The 24,692-nt window shown below is 36.4% G+C and overlaps 3 protein-coding genes across 5 annotated transcripts; all 3 read right to left on the bottom strand.

Moving 5' to 3' along the window:
• Positions 1-506: 506 nt before the first annotated feature.
• Positions 507-5,810, bottom strand: LOC130961377 (putative disease resistance RPP13-like protein 1). Of its 2 annotated transcripts, XM_057887230.1 has the most exons (4): positions 2,404-5,810; positions 1,838-1,924; positions 1,644-1,722; positions 507-1,003 (listed from the first exon to the last, which is right to left on the bottom strand). In XM_057887230.1, the coding sequence occupies exon 1, from the start codon at positions 5,613-5,615 to the stop codon at positions 2,409-2,411; it is 3,207 nt and encodes a 1,068-aa protein (XP_057743213.1). In that variant the 5' UTR covers positions 5,616-5,810; the 3' UTR covers positions 507-1,003; positions 1,644-1,722; positions 1,838-1,924; positions 2,404-2,408. The 2 variants fall into 2 exon arrangements, with proteins under 2 accessions (XP_057743213.1, XP_057743214.1); XM_057887231.1 differs by lacking the exons at positions 507-1,003; positions 1,644-1,722; positions 1,838-1,924 and having other exon boundaries at positions 2,828-3,117; positions 3,191-5,810.
• Positions 5,811-7,966: 2,156 nt separating this feature from the next.
• On the bottom strand, positions 7,967-13,926 carry LOC130961755 (putative disease resistance RPP13-like protein 1). 2 transcript variants are annotated; one of them, XM_057887751.1, is made up of 5 exons: positions 13,475-13,655; positions 10,282-13,355; positions 9,706-9,794; positions 9,500-9,602; positions 7,967-8,870 (listed from the first exon to the last, which is right to left on the bottom strand). In XM_057887751.1, the coding sequence occupies exons 1-2, from the start codon at positions 13,541-13,543 to the stop codon at positions 10,962-10,964; spliced, it is 2,463 nt and encodes an 820-aa protein (XP_057743734.1). In that variant the 5' UTR covers positions 13,544-13,655; the 3' UTR covers positions 7,967-8,870; positions 9,500-9,602; positions 9,706-9,794; positions 10,282-10,961. The 2 variants fall into 2 exon arrangements, with proteins under 2 accessions (XP_057743734.1, XP_057743733.1); XM_057887750.1 differs by having other exon boundaries at positions 10,282-13,926.
• A 1,523-nt stretch (positions 13,927-15,449) lies between these two features.
• LOC130961034 (cysteine-tryptophan domain-containing zinc finger protein 3-like) lies at positions 15,450-24,373 on the bottom strand. Its single transcript, XM_057886651.1, has 13 exons — positions 24,235-24,373; positions 23,826-23,982; positions 23,025-23,097; positions 22,790-22,920; positions 22,261-22,680; positions 20,921-22,167; positions 20,317-20,705; positions 18,684-20,224; positions 18,442-18,599; positions 17,947-18,107; positions 17,109-17,269; positions 15,869-16,540; positions 15,450-15,694 (listed from the first exon to the last, which is right to left on the bottom strand). The coding sequence occupies exons 2-12, from the start codon at positions 23,928-23,930 to the stop codon at positions 16,346-16,348; spliced, it is 4,581 nt and encodes a 1,526-aa protein (XP_057742634.1). The 5' UTR covers positions 23,931-23,982; positions 24,235-24,373; the 3' UTR covers positions 15,450-15,694; positions 15,869-16,345.
• Between the last annotated feature and the right edge of the window lie 319 nt (positions 24,374-24,692).

Below are 24,692 nucleotides of genomic sequence, written 5' to 3'. Positions count from 1 at the left end.
CAACATTTTCATGTAGTCTTCAATAATGGTTGCAATCCGATTTTCTTATTAAAAAAAATTGTTAATATAAACTACTTTTACCACTACAAGCCCACGTATTAAAAAGAGCTGGCACAAGGTCAACCACTCACCAAGACTACTAAACTTATCAGAACATTCACACAATTTTGAACAAGAAAATTTACAAAACAATCTCAAAAAAGTACTAGTATGTGACACAGTTTATAAGTTGTAATAATGCATTAATTAGTTTTCAATGACCTAACCACACAATAATGCAAACCAAATCCTTATCAGTATGACAGTAACTATATAGCACTATAAAATGTATGCATTTTGAGATAAATTTGGTATATCATATGGACTGAAATTATTCAATAATATATAAGTTTGAGCATAATTTTATAGCAATAATTTCAACTAAATTTAACCATCAATTATCTTGGTCCATCATGCAACTTAAGATGCTCATTTATTGGTACATACCTAGAAGTTTTAGCAAAACTTTTTTATTAGGATGATGTGACATATCACATATTCATTAGGATTATTCATTGGAAAAATACAGGATTACCAGAAAAAGCCATAAAGAAAGAGATATACCATTTCAGAAATGTATATAGGAGAGTTGCCAAAAAGGAACTTGAATTTACTCAATTAGTGCTATAAATCCCATGGTGTGACAGAGCACTGAATCAACCAAAGCCACTTAGTCATACAGAAAAGTAATCTACTTGGCAAAAAAAAAAAAGATAGAAAAACATGATTCTAAATCAAATGGCATAGAGTATCTCAGTAATGGACTCAGCTAAGCAGTCAAAATTATCATTTTTATGAACAAATCTGAATGTACAAAGTTTGTAGGTTATTCCCAACGTTCAAAAGAGAAAGAGAAAGGGCTGCTCAGTGGTTACACATCTCCTATTTCCTTCCATCCAAGTGGAATCTGAATTGATAGAGCCATATGGTGGAATTGATGACATGTTTGATGTACCCTAGCAACCTGAAGAACATGGCCACTTAGATTAAAATATTATTGCTACCACCAGAAAAAATAAATAAAATAACAAACAACACTAAGAATGTAATTTGCTACTTGTCATGTCCTTGTCCTCAACTACTATGTAATTTGCATATGCTTAGTGGTTAAGATACATGGTGGTTAAATCAATCAGAGTTGATGCATCTACTCTCAACTCTAAAGTTGCCATTGACATTGCTGCTCTATATCAATCATCACAGAGTGAAGGTACAAGTACAATATATATAGCTCCAGTGATATTCATAATATATAACTACCAGAACGACCAAAATTCAGAGGTAACAGTGCCAATAAAATTAATCTTAGGAAACCATGGTGTTAGAGTATAATATGCATCATGCAATGAAACAATGAGCAACTTAAGAACACAAAAAAATTTTTAAACGAATACCTTTGATAAAAGTATGCCAATTAATTAAGCATCTGAAGACATCATTATTTTAATGTTATTAAAATTTTATATACCTAGATCATATTTCCGCCATTTTAGCTATATTCAATTATTCTTAGAAAGAAGGCATTTTGTTTATTCCCATTACCGAAGAAGAAAAATGAAACAAATATGGATACAATGATTAATGAAAGGGTAAAAGTTGCTTACAATTCTCAATGCAAGACAGGCGAAAAGCAGTATGGATAAGCAAAGAGCAAGAGGAAGGTGGTCCAGGTAGCCCAAAAAGCTGTTATGGCAACCAAAGCAAGAAAGTGATTAGGATTTAGGATTGTGTTGGAGCAAATCAAGTACAGGAATATGTAGGTGGGGGCATAAATGTTTTTCTCTTACAATAGACATACCTTTTTATCATAAAATCACAAAATTGTCCACAAAATTACCAATTGTCAAGGGCAGAATCACGCATACTCCTTCTGAGGAGATGGTTCCTGTAAAAAGGAGAGCAAAAGTTGTTTACTATTTTGTTGTGCAATAGTCCAACTATGACAAGAAGCTTAAAAGGTGGAAGTAGCAGATTGATAGTGAAGATGGGCCAACTGAATTATGAGTTATGATACACTAACAGCATATAATGCTACACAAAAGTCAAAACTTGGTCAAAAGAAATGACTCAGAATTCCTTTCTGATATCATGACAAATAATTTTGTCTCGACCACGTACTGTAGTGGTGATTAAGAGTGTCATAACTGAGGACTGGGTTTTATATTTAGAGTAGAAGGACATGAGAGTATGAGACACATGATTTGAAACAGTATAGAGTAGATTTGATAAAAAAATAAAATGGATTGATGAAATTCAGTTAGAATAAAACTATCGTACTGATAATAGAATGAATATGATGTTGCTGAAGATGAAATGCATTTTTTTTTTTTTTTTTTTTGAGAGAGAGAGAGAGAGAAACAGTACCTGTTTTAAGATGTTGAGTCATTGCGAATCCGTTTCCCATCAACATAAATAATGGGGATGTGGGAAATGGATGGCCAAATGTGGGGGTCCTTCCTCTCTATGCCTTCACCCAACAACGGACATTTCTTGATGTCGACTTCCCTTAAAGAGGCAGGCAGCCTTATTATGTTCTCCATCTTAGGGCACTCTGAAATTAATAAGTATTGGAGGGGCTGTGTCTGTGACACCTCCAGAGATGTCAAATTTTCACGTCTTGTGATTGTGAGAGACTCGAGATTTGGGAACGGTGGCAATGCGAAGGATGTAAGCGAATCACAGCTGTTGTCTATTGTAAGACTCGTTAGTGACTCATGTTGTTGGTGTTGCATTGGCAATTCTACATTCTTGCAATCGAATATGCTCAAATCTTTCAACGAGGGAAGGAAAGTGGGCAAATCTCCTCTTAACTTAGGACAGTTGCATATTGAAAGATACTCAAGTTTCGGAAATGGTGCATCATCATCATCATCACATTCATATGACTCCCATTCCTCCCAGCAAGGCAGTTTTTCAATACTCAGATATTTAAGGGATCGGAAGGGTGTCTCCTGGTGCTGATGAGTTCCATCACCCTTATAGAATGACCCACCAATCTTCTTCACCTTGTCGAACTCTGAAATGATCAGCCTCTCCAGAGAGGGTAACTGTCCAAGTGAAGGAACCACCCAACAATTCCTGCATCCACTCAAATACAACTCAGTCATGTTGTGGTACGAAGACTGCCCTACCCAATCCGGAAACATCGTACCTCTGTAACACCTGATGGATAGCTCCTTCAAGTCTTTCTGAGGACGTAATTTGTCAAGTACATCTTTTTCACTTTGGGAATCAACAATATCACCATCTTCAGCAGATGTCCACTCCAAACTTAGATTATTGATGTGTTTCTTATCAGCCATCCTTGCTTTCCAAGCCTCACTGCTATTAACGACATTCTCTAATTGCACAATATGAAATGACCCTTGAAGATTTACAAGTTCTCCCAATTCCCCTACCCCATTCTCTTCATGCTCGCCAACAATATAGTAATGCAGATTCTGCAAATCTTTTAATTTGCTCATCCCTTTTGGCATCTCTTCTAAATTAGTACCTTCAATATAGAGATGGCGCAGATTTACAAGATCTTGCATCTTGCTTGGAAGCTTTTTTAGTTCTTCACAAGCACTCAAGTTTAATGTTTGTAAATTATACAATTTGCTCAATGACTCGGGTAATTCCACAATAAGCGTACCAGAGAGATCCAAATGACGTAAATTTACAAGATCCTGCATGTTGCTTGGAAGCTTTTCTAGACTATCACAATCATACAACTTCAGTGTTTGTAAATTATAAAATTTGCACATTGACTCTGGCAATGTCTTGATAGGTGAATGAGAGAGATCCAAATAACGCAAATGGATCAAATCACCTATTGAATCAAGTAATGAATCATGATCACCAAGAGGAAAGAATTTAAATGACAAAACCCTTAAGCGCTTCAACTGTGCAAATAAGCCACAAAGATCAATTTCCTCTGTGTAACCATTGCATGTTTCAAAACTGATATCCAGCAATGTCCTTGTATTTTTTAAACAATCACGTACTTCTGAGATCTCTGAGAATAATGAATCATCGATGACAAGACCATTTGAAAGATGACGAGGACAAGCATCTGCAGTTTTGAGTTTAAAGTTTCTCGAAAAGAACTTTCCACCGTAGAATATTGCCAAATCATGCATGAGATCGTGCATCACAAATAAATTTTCATCAGTGTTAGAATGTTGGAAAAATGATCTGGAAACCAAATCATTAAAATATTTAGAACCAACTTCTTCTAAAGTGTTGCCACTCTTTGGTTGCTGCAAAAGACCTTCTGCCATCCACAATAACACCAGTTCATCTCTTTTGAATTCATTGTCTTTTGGGAATAAAGAACAATAAACAAAGCAACGTTTTAAGTACGAGGGGAGGTAGTGATAACTGATTCTCAATGCAGGAAGAATCCCACTATCTTTTTTGGGAAGTTCCCAAATTTCACTCCTCAATATAAACTTCCAATCCGCTACTTCTTTTCTTGCTCTTAATAAACCTCCAAGTGTTTGAGCAGCCAAAGCTAACCCATTACACTTCTTGACAATTTTTCGACCAACTACTTCTAGATCAGAACGGCTATGGGATTCAGCCGAATTAAGACATGCATGATCTGCAAACACTGACCAGCAGTCATCATCACCCAAAAAACCCAAATGGAAAGTCGGAATAGTTTTCACCATATCGGCAATTGAATCATGACGGGTTGTTACAAGAATCTTAACACCCCCGTTACTAGATTTGAAAGGCTTTAAAAAACTTATCCAGGCATCATAATTGTAACTCCACATATCATCCAAAACAACCAACAACTTCTTCCCAGCTAGGACTTTCTTCAAGCTCTCCTGAATTGTGTTTAACTCAGTTGAGCTGCAAGAACTAGAAGTTGCTTCCATCACAGCCTTTGTCACCTTAAGAACGTCAAATTTCTCTTGCCCATCACAAACCCATGCCTTAACATCAAATTTTTGTTTCACTCGGTCATCATTGTAAACTATCTGAGCCAAAGTAGTCTTTCCTATTCCACCCAAGCCGACCATAGAAATCACGGATATTCCACCGTCATTGGTAACATCTAACAACAGTTTTACTATGGCCTCCCTATCTTGGTCCCTGCCATATATTTGATGCACACCAACCAGAGATGTTGAGGGGATCCTCCATGACATGTCCTCCACCGGTATCTCCTTCAAGCCAAGACCATCTTTCTCATTTACAATTGACTCTAATGCATCAATGATCTCTTCTATCTTGGTTACTATCTCACCATCACCATGCAAATTGACATAGCGAGACAGAGAGTTACCTTGAACCTTTTGAATGGCAGCTTTGGTGGTGACTTCATCAAGTATGTCTTCAGCGTCGTACACAGCATCCTTCAGCCTGTCCAGCCAGTGCTTCACAGCCTCCTCCTCGATCTGCCTCCGCTCGGCGTCATTGATCACAGCATGAGCAGCCTTCAGAACTGTCTCCAGCTTCTCAACCAGCTTCCGGTTAAGCTTCTTTCGCTGGATGAAGTTGACAAGTAAGGGTGAAATCAGCATGTCGTAGATAGTGCCAAGTGCAGAGTTGAGAAAAGCTTCTCCCACAAATCTTGCAGCCATGTTGATCTCAAGATTAGAAGAAAGAAAACAAGCAAAGTAGTGGATGATTGTTTGCAATGAAGGTAAAGGAAGTAGTAGCAGCAGGTTCAGAAAGTGATGGTTAATTGCTTATGTATTTTGTTTTCCTTGTAGCAAGAAGACATTGACTTCACACATGCTCATTGGTCTTTGGGACAAGTTCATATGATGCTTCCTTCTCTCTTCCTCGGAAAAAAAAAAGTCATATGTTTGAGTGCTTTCATAATTATATGTGTGGTCCGCACTGCATCCAATAGCCAATAGCATGATGGATTTGTCTTCCGCGGTGGAAGTTGGTTCTGATCCTTAAAGAACCTGACTAGAATATTCAATTCAAAATATGCGGCTAAAAATGGTGTGTACTGCTGAAAATAATTCTATGTTTGACTTTAGACTTCATGTAATTGCAAATCGGGTTAAAGAGATTTAGAAAAACTAGAATGTGATTTGCGGGATACACTGGACGTAAATTAATAATGGTATATAATAAATATTAAAAATTATTATATTTTATAAAATTAAATTAAATATGTATGAACTAAAGTTAAATTTAAAAGATATTTTATTTAAAATAATTTGTAATATAATAAATTTGGATGTTGGAATTATAAAATAATATTTTTATTTGATAGTTTAATTTTTGTATTTATTTTAGTTGATGAACTTAGTCTTTTTTATGTGGTTTTCATTCTCTTTTTTTTTATTAGTTGTTGTTAGAGTTATTACTTTTTTCTTTCTGCTGTAGATTCTTATGAAGTCCAATAGCCGGTGATATTTGCATCAATTTTTGAGTTGAAACTTTCAACACACTAACATTTTCCATTCTATTTATGGCCATCTAAATCATGAGGGCCTTCCTCCACCCAACATGATAACGAAATGTGGATAACAATTGATTGGTAACACATGACAAGAAGGATTTAACATGGTTAGACTCTCTACTTAGTAATAGATTACACGGATATGATGATTATTAATTTATTATACTAATAAATTACAGCAGGGATAATGAAGATTCCCTCGTAGTTGAAGCTGTTGCCAGAGTTATAGTGTTCAAGGTAACAAGGGAAAGTGTGTGTACATCTAGTAACATTGGCAAAATATAACCATACGTATCTTCAAAGTATTTGACATGACATGTATCTAATGGAAATACGGTGACTAGTTTGAAGTATCTATGCATCATAGGTTGATAGTGCTGCCACTAGTTAAATCTTAATTTAATCTACTAGTTTAGTTCAACATTAGGCTTTTTCCCCCAACCTTTGTTTATGAATCTGACATCTAGCATGATGAACAATGTTCGGAAAATATGTGATAGAGCTACACGTGAGTAATAATTTTTCAACCCAAAATAAAAATAAATAAATAAATAAAATAAAAGAATACTCTATTGTGATTTTATGCTTAAGCTATATTCTACCTTCATATATGCCACCTCCATGCCATGCATTTGTAAGCCAGAGCACCTCCAGCCATGTCTTTTTTAGTTTCATATTCGTGGGCACAAAACCTATCAAATAAAGAATATCAAAAAAAGGAACCACATTCACAAGGAAAGACAATTAACCCTTCAATAAGGTTCTTTATTTTTTTAAAAATAAATTAATAAATAAAAACTATCAACTTACTCGCACAATTTTGTTGTGCTACTGTAAATTTGGATAGACTGAATCATCTCATCTCGTTACTATCATTGTTGGTAGATTCTAATAGTGAGGCTCCATGAAGAAATTTAAGTGAAGCCTGGAAGCAAAGCTAGTTGAAAATGCTTACAATGCATGATTTTTTCTTGTTCTTTTATATACAAATTGCATTCTGCAGAAGCTCTATATCAGATTATTTATAGGAAGGTTTTATTTATAATACTCTCTCTACTATAATAATTCTCAAGATGATTTTATTTCTTCCTATTGAATTGTTTTAGAAGATGTTAAACTAGTAGGAATAACAATTAAAAATGAACATCGATTCAACCTGCATTGTAAACAGTACATAAACACCAGTATCTAATACTACACTAATAGATAAGCACATTCATTATCTGGTAAAATTAAGATTTTGATAAAATTCGCAATCTTGAAGTCAATCCAAAGTTAGCTTCTTGTCTAGCTCCATTCTCATCTCAGCACTGGAGGTGTCTCAAACAAACACCACATCCTCTGCCTTTGATGCTTAATGGAAGGTCAAAGATGGCAGTTGGAAGAAACAGCTTCTACCTTCAACGCTTCAATTTGATAGAAGTTAACAATAACTGCACTGATTCACTAGGATATACTAGGACTTTCTGACATTCTAGAAGAGATAAAATTAAGAATAAGTGTGCATTAGAGAAACAAGTTGAATTGCATGTGATGTAGAAAAGATTATACAAACTTGCCTTAGGTGGTAAACATATGCAAAGAAGATCTGTGGACCGCACCAGAAAGTCAAACAATTCAACTTCAATATTTGTAGACGACTCAGGTTATATCTTTATAGATGATTCAGAAAGATCCAAATAACACAAACTTATCAGTTTGTCTGTTGAATTGGCCAATGATCCAAGAGGAAACCATTCAAATGAAAAAACTCTTATGCTCTCCAGCTTTGATAGTAAAAGTCATACACAAGGGCTATTTCCTTTGAGGTTGTAATAATGGAAGGGCATCCCTTAACAATGTTCTTGCAAATTTAAAATTATCACATGCTTCCAAATTTTTTGAGACTGCAACATTACCGTCAACATCAAATGAAACATGACAAGTTTTACTATCAATCTCATCCCCACCCCCATGTTCAATACCAATCTCTCCATAAGTTAATGGCAAAAACACCAATGTAACACTTTGTTTAGACCAAGGTTAAGAACTCCACAAGAGGAAAGAGAGGCGGTACTCTCCAGTTTTTTTATTCAACATCAAAATTTGCTTTACAATGAGTTCAGCAAGCCTTCTAATACTAACTGTTTAGGCCACTACCCTTATTCCCATCAATTACATTCTCAATTCCATTATAGTAACTAACCCAACAACTACTCCTACTAACTGTCCTATCTTTACCTAAATGGCCTTAACAGCTTTCTAAAAAGAGCCTATTTTCCTCGTTACAATTGTCTACAGCTTTATCTAAATCCTAAGGATGACTAACAATCCACCGCCCCATCTTGGAGCTCCCAGGGATCTGAACGGCGCCAAAGAGTTCTGAATTGATAGAGCCATGGTGGAATTCATGACATGCTTGATGTACCCTATCAACCTGAAAAACATAGCAACATATATTAATATTATAGCTACCACAAGAAAAAATAAATAAATAACAAACATCACTAAGAATGTAATTTGTTGCTTGCAATGTCCTTGTCCTCAACTACTATGTAATTTGAATATGCTTAGTGATTAAGATACATGGTGGTTAAATCAATGAGAATTGATGCATCTACTCTCTACACTCTACAGTCATTGGTGCTCTATATGATAGAGTGAGGGTACAAGTCCAATATATATAGCCCTAGTGACATTCATAATATGTAACTACCAGAATGACCAAAATTCAGAGGTAACAGTGCCAATAAAATTAATCTTAGGAAAACATGGTTTTAGTAGTATAATATGCATCATGCAATGAAACAATGAGTAACTTAAAATTTTACCTGAATACCTTTGGTAAAATTACGAAAATTAATTAAGCTTCTCAAGGCATCATTATTTGACTAGAATTAAAATTGTATATTCCTAGATCATATTTTCTTCCATTTTATCTATATTTCATTATTCATACGAAGAAGGCAAGAAGGCATTAAGCAATAATGTACATGTTCGTTCACATTACAGAAGAAGAAAAATGAAACAAATATGGATGCAATGAAAAAGTGAAAAGTTGCTTACAACTCTCAAGGCAAGACCAGCAAAAGCAGTAAGAAACTCAACATTGAATTGGAAGGGGAGGAAATAGCAAAAGGAAGGTGGTCAAGGCAGCCCAAAAATGTTACTGCAACAAAAGTAAGGAAAATTAGGATTTAGGAAAGTGTAGCAAATCAAGTACAGGAAGTCAGGAATATATAGTTGGGGGGCATAAATGCTTTTTTTCTTACAAGGACATATCTTTTTATCCGAAAAATCACAAAATTATGAATTGTCAACTGCAGAGAATATCAGCCAAACTCTTTATCCGAGATGCTTCCTGCAAAAAAGAGACCAAATGTCTTACTATTTTGTTGTGCAACCGTCGAAGAGAAGCTTAAAAAGTGGAAGTAGACGAGTGATGGCGAAGATGGGCCAATTGAATTACGAGTTATGATACACTAACAACCATATAATGCAACTCAAAACTGAAAAGTCAAGTTTTGGTCAAAAGGCATGCCTCAGAATTCCTTTCTGTTATCATGATAACTAAATTTGCCCCGACCATGTGCTGTAGTGGTGATTAACAGTGTTATGACAGAGGATAAAGTTTTATACTAGTAGAAGGACATGAGACACATGATTTGAAACAGTGTAGAGTAGATTTGATAAACAAGCAGCATGACTTGTTAATACAAAAAAATAAAATGGGTTGATGAAATTCAGTAAGAATAAAATTATGTTAATGATAATATAATGTATGAAAGAATGAATTTGATGTTGGTGAAGATGAAGTGCCTTTGGGGAAGAGACAGCAAAAGAGTTACCTGTTTTAAGATGTTGAGTCACGGAGGATACTTGTGCCGTCAACATAAATACGGGGGATGTGGGAAATGGATGGCCAAATGTGGGGGTCCTTCCTCTCTATGCCTTCACCCAACAACGGACATAGAAAGATGGAGAGATAGTTTAAAGAGGCAGGCAGCCTTATTATCTTCTCCAGCTTAGGGCATTCTTCAATCCATAATTCTCGGAGGGACTGTGACTGTGACAGCTCCAGAGATGTCAAATTTTCACATCTTTGAATTCTCAGATCATTGAGATTCGGGAACGCTGGGAATGCGAAGGATGTAAGCGAATCACAGCTGTTGTTTATTGTAAGACTCCTTAGTGACTCATGTTGTTGGTGTTGCATTGGGAATTCTACATTCTTGCAATCGTATACGCGCAACTGTTTCAACGAAGGGGGCAAAGCATCCCCTGGAAATGATACCACTGATGAGCAATTTGAGATACTTAACTCCGTGAGAGAGGTTGGTTGGGTGTGGGTCATGGCCATGGCCTCAAACAGAGAATCCACAAGCTGCTTTCCTTCGATTCTTAGTAGTTGCAGTAAAAGTGGCAGGTCCCGCATTCTTGCTTCCTGGTTGCCAAATATTCTTAATTCGCGAATGATGGGAGCTCTTGGCAGATAACAACCAAGCTCCTCGCATCTTTCAATGAAAAGTTATTTCAAAGACGGAAGGAAAGTGGGCAAATCTCCTCTTAACTTAGGACAGTTATAAATACGGAGCTCCTCAAGTTGAAGAAATGGTGCATGATCATCATCATCACATTCATAAGACTCCCATTCCTCCCAGCAAGGCAGTTTTTGAATAGTCAGATATTTAAGGGATCGGAAGGGTGTCTCCTGATGCTGATGTGTTCCATCACCCTTATAGAATGACCCACCAATCTTCTTCAGCTTATCACATTCTGAAATATACAGTGTTATTAGAGAGGGTAATTGTCCAAGTGAAGGAAGCACTAAACAATTACAGCATCCAGTCAGATACAATGCAGTCATGTTATGGTACGAAGACTGTCCTACCCAATCCGGAAACACGGTACCCCTGTAACCCTTTATTTTTAGATATTTCAGGTCATTGTGAGGTTCTAATTTGCTAAGCACATCTTTTTCGATTTGGAAATCAACAATATCACTATCTTCACCTGATGACCACTTCAAGCATAAATGACTGATGTATTTCTTATCAACCATCCTTGCCTTCCAAGCTTCACTGCTATCAATCACATTCTCTAATTTCTTAATACCAAATAACCCTTGAAGATTTACAAGTCCTCCCAATTCCCCTATCCCGTTCTCTTCATGCTCGCCGACACTATAGTAACATAAAATCTGCAGGTCTTTTAATTTGCTCATCCCTTTCGGCATCTCTTCTATTTTAGTACCAGTAATATCGAGATGGTGCAAATTTATAAGATCTTGCAACTTGCTTGGAAGCTTTTTCAGATTTCCACACTCTCTCAACTTCAACGTTTCTAAATTATGCAATTTGCTCAATGACTCGGGCAATACCTCAATTGGCGTATAAGAGAGATCCAAATGAAGCAAATTTACAAGATCCTGCATGTTGCTTGGAAGCTTTTCTAGATATGCACAATCACTCAACTTCAGTGTTTGTAAATTATACAATTTGCTCATTGACTCTGGCAATGCCACCATAAATGAATGAGAGAGATCCAAATAACGCAAATGGATCAAATCACTTATTGAATCAAGCTCATCAAGAGGGAGGAATTGAAATGACAAAACCCTTAAGTGCTTCAACTGTGCAAGTAAGCGACAAGGATCATATTCCTCTGTGGGATCATCCCATGTTTCAAAATCGATATGCAGCAATGTCCTTGCATTTTTTAAACAATCACATACTTCCAAGATATCTGAGAATAACGAATCATCGATCCAATCACCATATGAAAGATGACGAGGACGAGGACAAGCATCATGCTTGTCTGCAGTTCCGTCTTCAAAGTTTCTAGAAAAGAACTTTCCACCATAGAATATTGATAAATCATGCATGAGATCGTGCATCACAAAATATCCTTCATCGGTCTTAGAATGTTGGAAAAATGATCTCGAAACCAAATCATTAAAATATTTAGAACCCACTTCTAAAGTGCTGCCACTCTTTAGTTGCTGCAAAAGACCTTCTGCCATCCACAATAACACCAGTTCATCTCTTTGGAATGGAAAGTCTTTTGGGAATAAAGAACAATAAACAAAGCAACGTTTTAAGTGTGAAGGGAGGTAGTCATAACTTATTCTCAATGCAGGAAGAATCCCACAATCTTTTTTGGGAAGTTCCCAAATTTCACTCCTCAATATAAACTCCCAATCCGCTACTTCTTTTCTTGCTCTTAATAAACCTCCAAGTGTTTGAGCAGCCAAAGCTAAGCCATTACACTTTTCGACAATTTTTCGACCAACTACTTCTAGATCAGAACGGCTATGGGATTCAGCCGAATTAAGACATGAATGATCTGCAAACACTGACCAGCAGTCATCATCACCCAACAAACTCAAATGGTAAGTTGGAACAGTTTTAACCATATCCGCAGTGGAATCAAGACGGGTTGTTACAAGAATCATAACAGCCCCGTTACTAGATTTAAAAGGCTTTAAAAAACTTATCCAGACATCATAATTGTTACTCCACATGTCGTCCAAAACAACCAACAACTTCTTCCCTGCTAGGACTTCCTTCAAACTCTCCTGAATTGTGTTTAACTCAGTTGAGTCGCAAGAACTAGAAGTTACTTTCTCCATCACTGTCTTTGTCGCCTTAAGAACATCAAATTCTTCTTGCCCATCACAAACCCATGCCTTAACATCAAATTTTTGTTTCACTCGGTCATCATTGTAAACCATCTGAGCCAAAGTAGTCTTTCCTATTCCACCCATGCCTACCATAGGAATCACTGATATTCCACCTTCACTGGTATCATCTAACAACAGTTTTACTATGGCCTCCCTATCTTTGTCCCTGCCATATATTTGATGCACACCAACCAGAGATGTTGAGGGGATCCTCCATGACATGCCCTCCACCGGTATCTCCTTCAAGCCAAGACCATCTTTCTCATTTACAATTAACTCTAATGCATCAATGATATTTTCTATCTTGGTTACTATCTCACCATCACTATGCAAATTGACATAGCGAGACAGAGAGTTACCTTGAACCTTTTGAATGGCAGCTTTGGTGGTGACTTCATCAAGTATGTCTTCAGCATCGTACACAGCATACTTCAGCCTGTCCAGCCAGTGCTTCACATCCTCCTCCTCGATCTGCCTCCGCTCGGCGTCATTGATCACAGCATGAGCAGCCTTCAGAACTGTCTCCAGCTTCTCAACCAGCTTCCGGTTAAGCTTCTTTCTCTGGATGAAGTTGACAAGTAAGGGTGAAATCAGCATGTCGTAGATAGTGCCAAGTGCAGAGTTGAGAAAAGCTTCCCCCACAAATCTTGCAGCCATGTTGATCTCAAGATTAGAAGAAAGAAAACAAAGGAAAGTAGTGGATGATTGTTTGCAATGAAAATGAAGGTAAAGGAAGTAGTAGCAGCAGGTTCAGAAAGGGATGCTTAATTGCTTATGAATTTTGTTTTCCTTGTAGCAAAAAGACATTGACTTCACACATGCTCATTGGTCTTTGGGACAAGTTCATATGATGCTTCCTTCTCTCTTCCTCGAAAAAAAAAAAGTGACATGTTTGAGTGCTTTCATAACTGTATATATGGTCCACACTGCATCCAGTAGCCAATAAGATGATATTTCCATGACATTCTTTCACACATTTCTTATTTTTTCTACTGTTTTTTTTTTTTCAAAAGATACTTTTATTTTTCCAAATGGAATCAAATTTATTCAGAAAAAGTTGAAAAAGCACATCAATAATAATTATGATGTTTTACATAATAGGCCTTCCTGCAGTAATCTGCATTATTGCGTTTGTCCTACTTGCCTAAATTATTGCATGAAAAAATTGTAATGTACTATCAGATCAAATGTAAACCCATGTGCCATGTACCTATTTCTAAGCTTCATTGTGAAAGAACCACAGTTCTAAATTAGGTACTGTTGAGCCTGTTTAGATTGATAACTCAAAATTTAGTAGGTATGTAAACTCAAATTCATTTGTCAGTTTAGGAACTACATTTCAGTTTAATATTGTTAAAAAGATAAAATGGAATAAATAAAACAATTGAATAGTATCACGTGTCAAGAAGGTTTTAACAAGGTTAAACTCTCTATTTAGTGATAGATTACAGAGATATAATGAAGATTCCCTCGTGTTCAAGGTAACAAGGGAAAGTGTTTAAGTTACTAAGTACCCATTCCCCTTCCCTTAGACCTGGAATATGAACATTCGTGATATGATCTTTCCAATCTATTGCCTTTACATCAAATCCAAATTCCCTTTTCTCTTCTTCAAACATGATTTCCATTTATCTTTCTTTGTTACTGTTGTCAAACCAGAAACAAAGTAATAACTATTAACTGGTCTTCGGTCTAGAAAAGACCAAAGAATACTACTATTCCCTTTGATTTTTCGCCTCTAAACTTGAATTATTAAGTATGGGATACTGCATGATATAATGCAGATATCAGGACATGACAATGTTTAAAAATTACAAGATACTACAATACGGCTTTAGTATAATATCTGATAAAATATAAAACAATTTTTTATCTAAGAGCATAATACTAATATCAGAATTAATACAAATCAGTTTAAACCCAAATTTGTTTGGTTTATTATTAATGAATATTACTTGTTTAGATATATAATTTATGAAAAGTAATAAATATCAAATATAACTAGAAGCATCTTCAAAGTATTTGACATGACATGTATCAAATGGAAATAGCGGAACTAGTTCGAAGTATCTATGCATCCTAGGTTATTAGTGCCGCCACTAGTTAAATCTAATTTAATCTACTATCCATATAAAAAACGAACATCATTCAATCAACTTTGTTGTGTGTACGTGTGTATAACATTTTTTATAATATAACAATACATGAATAATGTAACGATCTTATAATCCAACGAAGGTGTCGAGAAATAAAATCTATATTTCAAGCCAAGCATTTTCTTAGTGCTTTTATGACCATCAGCGTTATATTATATCTAATGTCTGTCTTAATCAGTAGAGCAACCTTGTTCATGAGATTTTATATCAGAAAAATTGATAATATTACAAACTGCAACTTAAAAAGTTAATTTCCTGCTGTACATGCTCCCACTGCCAATTGTTATTTATTGTCTTCTGTTCTCTATCAACTACCAATAGCCTTTTTTTATAACAAAAAGAAAAAAGATGAGGAAAGAAAGAAAAGAAAAAAAGAGGGGAAAAAAAAGTTTCGCCAGTGATCCTAAATTTGTACAAGGCAACCTGCATACAAGTTGAATAAGAATCAGAATGTGAAATGATTCTCTCAATCCAAAAATTCAGTTTTACTACTGATTGACCCAAGTGATAACCAATCAATGGTAAAATCAACATGGATTTTTCAATTGAGAGGATTTAGTAAAGGAAACCAAACTACAAGAGAAAAGGCTCACTTACATTCAACTCCCTTCAACTCCTTCCTTTGGAGTGATGATCCAAGAGTGACTCTATTTTCAACTGGAACATGGGTGACTACATTTGAATGCAAAGCTCTACAAAATCCCTTTCTCTAGCATATATAACTTTACATTTTTGGGTCGCAAAAAAAAAAAAAATAATAATACTCCCTCGAGAAAGAGAAGAGACCAAGCAATGGCAAGAATTTCAAAGGAGCTAAGAACTTGCTTTAAAGAAACTCCAACTCCAGAATTTTAATACCTCCATATTTTCTAGAGATTTACCACACTCTTCATTCTTGGTATCTGATCCCCATTTCTGTGTGTTTGCATCGCAGACATGTATATACACAAGATTTTATATGATAAACCGTGCCCTTCATAGTACGGTTCAGCCCATCATTTGTCTCAGCGAAGGCAGACTTAACCAACAAGCAATGCTTAACAGGCTAGATGATCTTGCAACTGCCTGGATGCTTCACCGAGCTATCGCCTCCATAGCAAGTCGAACCAATTGCAGTAAACCTTCTATATCCTGAAAGCTAAAGTCAAGAGCCTTCTTGATGGATGACAAACCCTCTGCATACTTACCCTCACCAAGGTTTGAATTAGCAGCTGCAAAAGCACTCTGTGATCTCCTTGAGGCTTCCATAGCAGAATTCATATCCTGAACCTGAAACATGACAAGTCACTTATATTCACATCCTATTGGATCCACCTGATCAAACAAGATTTTTAATTGGAAAAAAATAAAATAAAAAACATTCAAAGACAAGTATGAATGTAAATTAAGTAATGGCCTAGGAAAGAGAAGGTATTTTTATTTATTCATACTACCTGAATTGTGGAACAATGTCCCCATTTAGAACTATCTTAACCCTGTTTCCTTGATATTCTAATTCCCTTTGATTTGGTGTTCCAATCCTTCAACTCATTCAGATTAAAGACCTTGGATGTTTTAGACTTGAACAACTCTTTTGTTGCTATGTATTATTTACACTAGGATCTTACTACTATTCACAAGTTTTTAAATTCTCCTTGATCTGAATCCAAGAGAAAGGTCCCAAAAATGTATTTTTTAGCTAAGTTGTGCACCATGTTCATAACTTACTGTAATTTAATTTGCTGCATTTGTTAATATCTTACTAAATATAATAATCTAGGTTCCAATCCTAGTACTCCAAAATAAATAATTGAGATAAAGCCCAATTTGTCAGCACAATTTTCATGTGTATACTTACATAATTGAGCAGTCGCGCCATATTAGGACGATTTCTGGCAGCAATAACATGGGTTCCAGCAACTTGGGGGGAGCTGGTAATCTTGCACAAGGCAACCTTGTCTGCTGTTATAGAGTTGTTAACATTATCAACATCAGATGCAGACGATGAAGGTGACTCGCCTAACAAATGTGACAAGGAGCTAATCAAAATAGTGATATAATGATGATAATATAGAGAAAAAGATATAGGGGTTAAAAAAGGGGAATTAGACATACATCTACTCCCATTTCACCAACAATATTCTCACAGTTAATGGTGCTGGTGAGGAAGCGAAGAATGGGTACATAATAAAAGGACAAAAATACAAATAATCTTAAACTTGCTATCATCTAGCAAATTGGCCATATCTACCTGTCCTTATTCTATCACCATCGCTTTCTTAATTATACACCAACTGATGAGATCTGTAATTATGATTCTTTTTGGTCTAAACCACCAATATCTGAAGTCTACTGGACTTCAACTAGTCTAGCTCAACATTAGTTTTTTTTTTTTTCCAACCTGTGTTTATGAATCTGACATCTAGCCTGATGAACAATGTTTGGAAAACATGTGATAGAACTACATGAGACACAATAATTTTTGAAACCCAAAATCAAAAATTAAAAATAAAAATAAAATAAAAGAATACTCTACCGTGATTTCATGCTTAAGCTATATTTTACTAGTTATTTACCAAAAGGGACTGGTATGCGGTAGGATCTCGAGCACAAATTTAAATGGTAAGTGAGAACTCCAGTAAGAAAGAAATGATAGCATCACTCAAACACCAAAATCTGGTAAAATAATTCATTACCAAGAGGAACCATTTGCATAGCTGTCTGCAGCTCATGCCGATCTCTGCTTGCATTAGTGCTTGAGGAATATACAACCCTCATATATGCCACCTCCATGCATTTGTAAGCCAGAGCAGCTCCAGCCATGTCTTTCAATTTCTCATATTCATGGGCACAAAACCTATCAAATAGAGAATATCAAAAAAGGAATTAAATAAAAAACTTGAGGCTACGATATGCCACCCAAAAGTAAAAATAAAGCTCAGCTAAAATCCATCAATTTTATGTAGTACCACCAACATGGACAAACTACAAATATGAAATAAGTTATAAACATGTATAACAGTTACATAGAGTGAGAAGGGTCTATTGAACTTTTCACAAACATTTGTGGTACAATGTTTATCGTTTTAATAGATTGTATGTACCAAATTCACAAGGAAAGACAATTAACCCTTCAATAAGGTTGTGTGTTTTTTAAGAAATAAATTAATTAAAAAAAACTATCAACTTACTCGCACAATTTTGCTGTGCTACTATAAATTTGGATATACTGAATCATCTCATTCTTGTTACTATCATTGTTGCTAGATTCTAATAGAGAGGCTCCATGAAGAAACTTCAGTGCAGCCCGTAAGTAAATCCCCGTGCTCTCGAGAGTGGATTCTAAATTCTGCATGATAAACCCAAAATCTTTAAAATAAGTACCAATGAGAATTAAAAAGAATTAATCCAGAAGTGATTGTATGAAAAAAACCTTAAGACGATCAGCCAGATGCTTTAGGTCTTTAGCTTCTTTCAAAGCATTGCTAGCCGAATGGCTATTAGAATCTCTTCTGTTTGGAGTAGGGTTGTCAAGCTCCCTGGATTTGTGTCCATTAATCGTGGGATGTCTGGAATTAACTTGCTGTGTTCCATTTTGATATTCACCCTTTCGAATTTGTTTCTTTTGCAACTTCGATTCATCATCTACTTGGGGAAGATCACCTGCTACATCTCCAGAGGGTGGCAATGACAACTTACCTTTTCCAATTACTCCTTTGTCATTTCTTTCTGAAAGAGGCCTTTTTGAAGATCTTTCAATATCACATTCTGTCAACTGGCTCTGACTAGTAGCAGGCAATGCCTCCTGCTTGCAAATGCCATTTGTACGGACTTCTTGAAAGTTGTGCTCTTTATTTAATCCATTCTGTATTTTCCTAATATCATTTTCTGTATAATCTTTCTTCCCAACAAGTATATTCTCGCTTTTGTCAAGCTTTGACCCAACATTCTCTTGCAGCTTTACATTGCCTTCCTTACGCTGTTTTGCCTCTGATGGAGGAGATTCATCTTGCAGTTGGATAGAACTTTTGAACTTTTCGGCAATAGACTCAGACTTATAGCTGCCACCATTATCCTTCAAAAGTGATCCTTTGCCAATCTTCCTTGGATGAGTCACATTAGCATGATAAACGCCAGTGCTGTCTTCACCATGACATCGATCTTTAACTTGCTCAGTTGCACTACCCACAGCAGCAGCATCATGAAATCCATCTTTCACCGTCAGTTCCCTATTTGTAAATTTATCTGCATTTAAAATTCTCATAGGTGATGAAGAAACTGATTCCACTGGCGAGCCTTTCAATTCCTGGAAGCTAGCTTTGGTTTGATGTGAGCCAGAAACCTTTGACGAGCTTGAAGTAGTGGCAGCAGCAGAAGCCCTCAGAGGCCCCAAATCTACCTTTGAACTCTCCATACCACCCACACTCCGTTGTGATGGCGCACTCCCTGGATTTTGCCTGAATTTGTGGTTCTTAGTATGACTACCTTTTTTGTCTGTCCTGCCACTTCCTTTACTGGAACTTGATTCTCTACCTTCAGATTTTGAATTTCTTGGCTTCTTTTCCCTCCGAGAGTCACTAAACTCCACATGACTCTCCTGTAATTGAGCATCCTGATATTCCTTCAGTTTCCTCTTTTTAAGAGCACCATTGGAATCATAATTCCCAAAATTCAGGGATCCCTCATCCATGGAACCCTGACCCTTATCTTTTGCTATCTCAGCTGAAGGCAGTAGCCTGTCATTACCATTGTATTTAGAGTCCCTTGAAGAGGAGCGATCTTTTGGTCTAAGTGGATCTTTGCCAACTGAAGTAGTTGGAACATTACTATTCGAGCTGTATCCCCCCTTCCTAGCAGGCCCATTCTGCGGCATCCACTCTTCATCATTACCATCAATCTTACTTTTCTTGTATGGTCTAGAACTATCTTGATCAGTGTCCTTCCTGATTTTTGCTTTCACATTCTTTGTATCACCTACCAACAAATTTTGATAAACAGACATAAACACCAGTTGCTAATACTACACTAATAGATAAGCACATTCATTATCTGGTAAAATAAATTACCTCCATCAGGATCCTGCTCCAGCATTTGCTGCTTAGTTTTGCGTTTCTTCACCAAAACATCAGGGTTACTCAAAGCAGGAGATTTATTTACATCATTTAAGCTCCTACTTTTCACTGATGAGGGCAAGCTTTTCTTCATAGAAGATGAAAATTGAGAAGAGCCATCTTTATTGGCAGAGTTCAATGTCTTTTTCATAGGTTTTTTCTTCCCTCCAGGCATTGCAAACAGATCATTGTTTTGCTGGGTAGTTGGTACAATTCCTGCTACCATAACACTTGCAGGGACATTTTGCACGTTGCTTTGACCATTATGAGGAGGCACTTGATATAATGTAATAAGGGCTTTTGTGGTATCATCCTCACTAACATTACAGCGATTCATATCAGGCCTGCACATTATGCAAATTTTGTAAGGTTTGAACAAAGAAACATTTATGTAATTGACTTAGTTTGCTATCCAAATAATCCACAATTCAACATAAACAGATGTCATTATATGTTACCAAGCAAGCTCAAGATTCCTAACTATTTATTTTAATAAGGACTTTTGGATAAAAAATGGGCAAATATCTTCTAAATATTTAATCACAGGACTAGAACTTACAGCCAATCAAGCATACTACACAACCACTTTTCAGGCAGGCTATCAGGATTAGTGCCGACTGGAAGAAGGCGCCACTTATGACACCGGTCACACTGCACCCAATTATCTTCCATCACAACTGGAGCCAGTGATACAGGATCTCCTTTTCCAATATCCGCCGCAGCACCATTCACATTAGTGTACTGGACATTTGTGGCTCTTTTAGGATCTTCATCAGATATTAATGACTTATCAACCTTCTCAGCACCACCTAATCTCTCCTTTATTCCACGAGTAATTTCAGGTGTGCGCCTCTTGACAGCCTCGGTTTCCTTCAGTTTACCCCCATATGAGGTTTCTGGCGAGGCCATTCTGTCCTCCTCTTCATCTAGTTCCCCAAAGAAGTCTCTGTATGTATCTCTAGCCTTTCCAGGGCCTTTTTGTACCCTGGCCTCTTCAGTTTCATTTTTTGACATTGAACTACCATCAAAACTCTTCTTTACTTTAGGCACCAAAGAGGTGCCAGACTTTAACTTCTGCTTTTGTATCACAGCAGTGACAGTGCCATGGCTTCCTTTTGAATTCTTAGGAGTATTTGGCTCACCCCACACTGAATCACAAATTTTAACTCTCCCAGGATTGTCTTTTTCTGTACAAGCCAATGAATCATTTAGAGAAACCTTCTCTCCCACAAATTTCCTCCCTAAACCTCCCTTTGTCTTACCATTCACTTCAGAAGTTGTTGGCTCCACCAGGCTCCTTTGTGCTGGATCACCTGAACCTCCCTTTATTCTTTCAACATAACCATTTTCGGTAGATGTTGACTCCACTAAACCCTTTTGTCCATGATCAGAAAATGTCTTCTCCCTCACTATACCCTTGTTAACTTCCACAGCCTTTACTGAATCATCACGCAAAGAATATGAACTGGATAGAAGTGGAAGCTTCGGGGTTTTCGAAAGCCGCTCCTCAGTATTCACTGCATTTATACCCTGTTCCTTCCGTGACAGAACATTCTTCTTACTGTCGCTCTTCATGTCCATTGAGGACTCATAACCGTCTAGAGACTTAATTTTCTTCCTTCCTGACGATTTTTTGTTGCCTTTGCCTCTTAGAGTGTTAGATTCTTGCGGTAACATCCCAGAACTTTCTGGCTTATTAATATAAACAGGGACAGGTGTGCTCTCTCTGGCACATGTTTCCCTTTCTATTAACTGAATGAGATCATCAGTTAGAGGTGACAGCAGCATAGGGAGGTCCGTCATAATCTGTTTCAAGACACCATAAGAGAAAACATTTTCCAGTCTCTTCAAGCACAATATGGAGATAGCACAGAATCAAATTGGAAACAGAAAGTTCACCTTAAGGATACAAGATGGAGATTCAAAAGGAGCATCTTGACGCTCATGAGAAATTCCTTCACTTTCTGAGGGGCTGTCATCAAGTGATGATGATGGAGACACATCAAGACCAAGTCCACTATAGATAGCAGCATTTCTCCGTGTTGGTAAATTGTCAGCACCCATCTTGATTCGAAATTTCAGGGTCTTCTGGTCTGATGTGCTTCTAGGCTTTATGCTTAGAGAACCATTTTCTTGAGTGAGAGTGTCATTAGAAGTGAACACCTCAGCACCAGCAGTTGTCATGCCATTTTCTTGAGTGATAGCATCATTAACAGAAGGTGCCTTAACAGCAGGCAGCCTTGAGTAGCCAGCAGAACCTGGGCCAGGTCTCAATGACTGATTTCCATTTGAAAATTGTACAGCATCCCCTTGCCCACCCTGTTTAGATGTACAATAGATTAATTTGGAATAACAAAACCTAAAGCCATGATCAATTTGATAAATGTACATATACATATTTGGCCCCATATTAATGTAAGAAATTTACCTCTGGTTGCAACTTAGGGGAAGATTTGGATGTATTTTGACTATGAGCTTTTGATGGAGTCCTTGGATGACCCCATCCAGGAGACCGCTGACTGGAAGGTAAAAATGATCCATAACCACCAAATTTAGCCCCTGTAATGATGAAGTGTTCCCCAATGCCGTTAGAACACTAGAACGGGAACTGATAACTATTCAGCACTGCACTTGAATCTTGGTTATAAGATGTAACAACTTACCAAGATTCTCTGCACACACCCCACCCTCAAAATCCTTCTGAAAGTGTCCCAGAACATCTTGAAGTTTTGCATCCTTTGAAAAATAAAATTCCAAAAGGCATAAACCATACAGTAGAGAAATGTAAGGATGAATCTTTAGGATGCATTAACAGCCATCACACACTCAGTCAGCTCAATTTCCAAATTAAATAAGTTTCTCCAATTCACACAAACTTCCCAAAATGTGAGCTCTATGAACTGAAATAATTCAAAAAAGAACAAACAAAACACTCTTATATCTTTCAGTACATGGTTGACATTATATGTAATCCTATCCTATCAAAGGATAAAAGTTATAGAACTATAAGCAGGTATGTGAGAAGCATCAACAACAAATCTACACCAACAAAGGGTAGGAGAAAAGAAACCCTTTACACTATCAGCTACATTAAAGCACCACCTTTATCACCGTCTAAACATACATTCTGAGCAAAAGTTTCTTCAATCATCTAATGCATCAAGTTGAGGACCAAATGCCACCAAAATTAAGGATTTTTTTATCACACACTTTATGTGAAACATCACATAAAATAAAATACATTCCAAATGTTCAATTCAGTCCTAATAAAGCGCAATTCTCTAATACACAACTCCAAATAAATTGCACAAACTAGAGAAACACATAGTTAAGAGCTAAGGCATTGAATCCAGGATAGTAAAACAAGCAAAAAAGAAGTCGTAAAATACAGGAATTTCAAAAGCACAATTTGAGTACAAGACCCTAAACATCTATAATTAAAGGAACACAAAAACAGCACTTACAATGTAAGAGAGATCAACATCAGGATCGATGCTAGCATCATCAAGATCCTCCTCGTGGTTCTGGAATGAGCATGCCTCTCCCTCTTCAAGTTCAGACTCCTCCATTCTGCTCCTTCCACCACCACCAAACCCTAACCCTAACCCCTTTCTCGCATCCCTAATTTCCACAAAATTCATCAAAAAATAAAATTAAAAATTACACAGAAAACAATCCCTGCAACTTAAAACCTCCGCATTCAAAAGTCCCAAATTTTCCACCAAACCATTCATCAGAAATAAAAAGCACACTTAAAAAACTTCACCCACACGATCGAGTTACGAATCATAACCTCAAATTGCAACTTTTTCTTCACAATCTAAATTATAATTTAAACTGAAAAAAAAAAAAAAAAAAACTAAAAGCACTAGCCTTGTTCGACAATCGGTGGAAGTAAACGAGTCCCTAATCTTAACGAAACCCTTCTTAGGTTTCGAACGTTATTCCAATGATCAACACACAAAGAAGTTCTCCTTTTTGTTTGTGTTTTTTTTTTTTTTTTCTGCCTCTCTTCTCTGGTTTTTGATGAATACAGAAACTCAAGCCGCTTTTTTTTTCCTCTTAATTATATTTACTTTTATTTAATACTATTTTCATTTCTTCCTTGGGAGGTTAAAAAATAAAAATAAAATGTTTTTCTTAATCCCATAAACTCAAAGAGAGAGAAACTTAAGATGAATTTGTTGTTTTGTTATTTTTATTTTTTCCGGTAGAGAGAAAGAAAGAAAGTTTGGCAAAGTAATTCATGAGATTATTTAGGTTATTTTATTGATAAGGTTGTGTTAATAATTATAAAATATATTTTTTAAAATTTTTATATTTGAAGAATA

This window comes from Arachis stenosperma, chromosome 2 (genome assembly GCF_014773155.1).
Source record: "Arachis stenosperma cultivar V10309 chromosome 2, arast.V10309.gnm1.PFL2, whole genome shotgun sequence".
Lineage (NCBI taxonomy): Eukaryota > Viridiplantae > Streptophyta > Magnoliopsida > Fabales > Fabaceae > Arachis > Arachis stenosperma.
The sequence above is the reverse complement of the archived record's forward strand: the minus strand, read 5'-3'. Positions and strand labels throughout refer to the sequence as shown.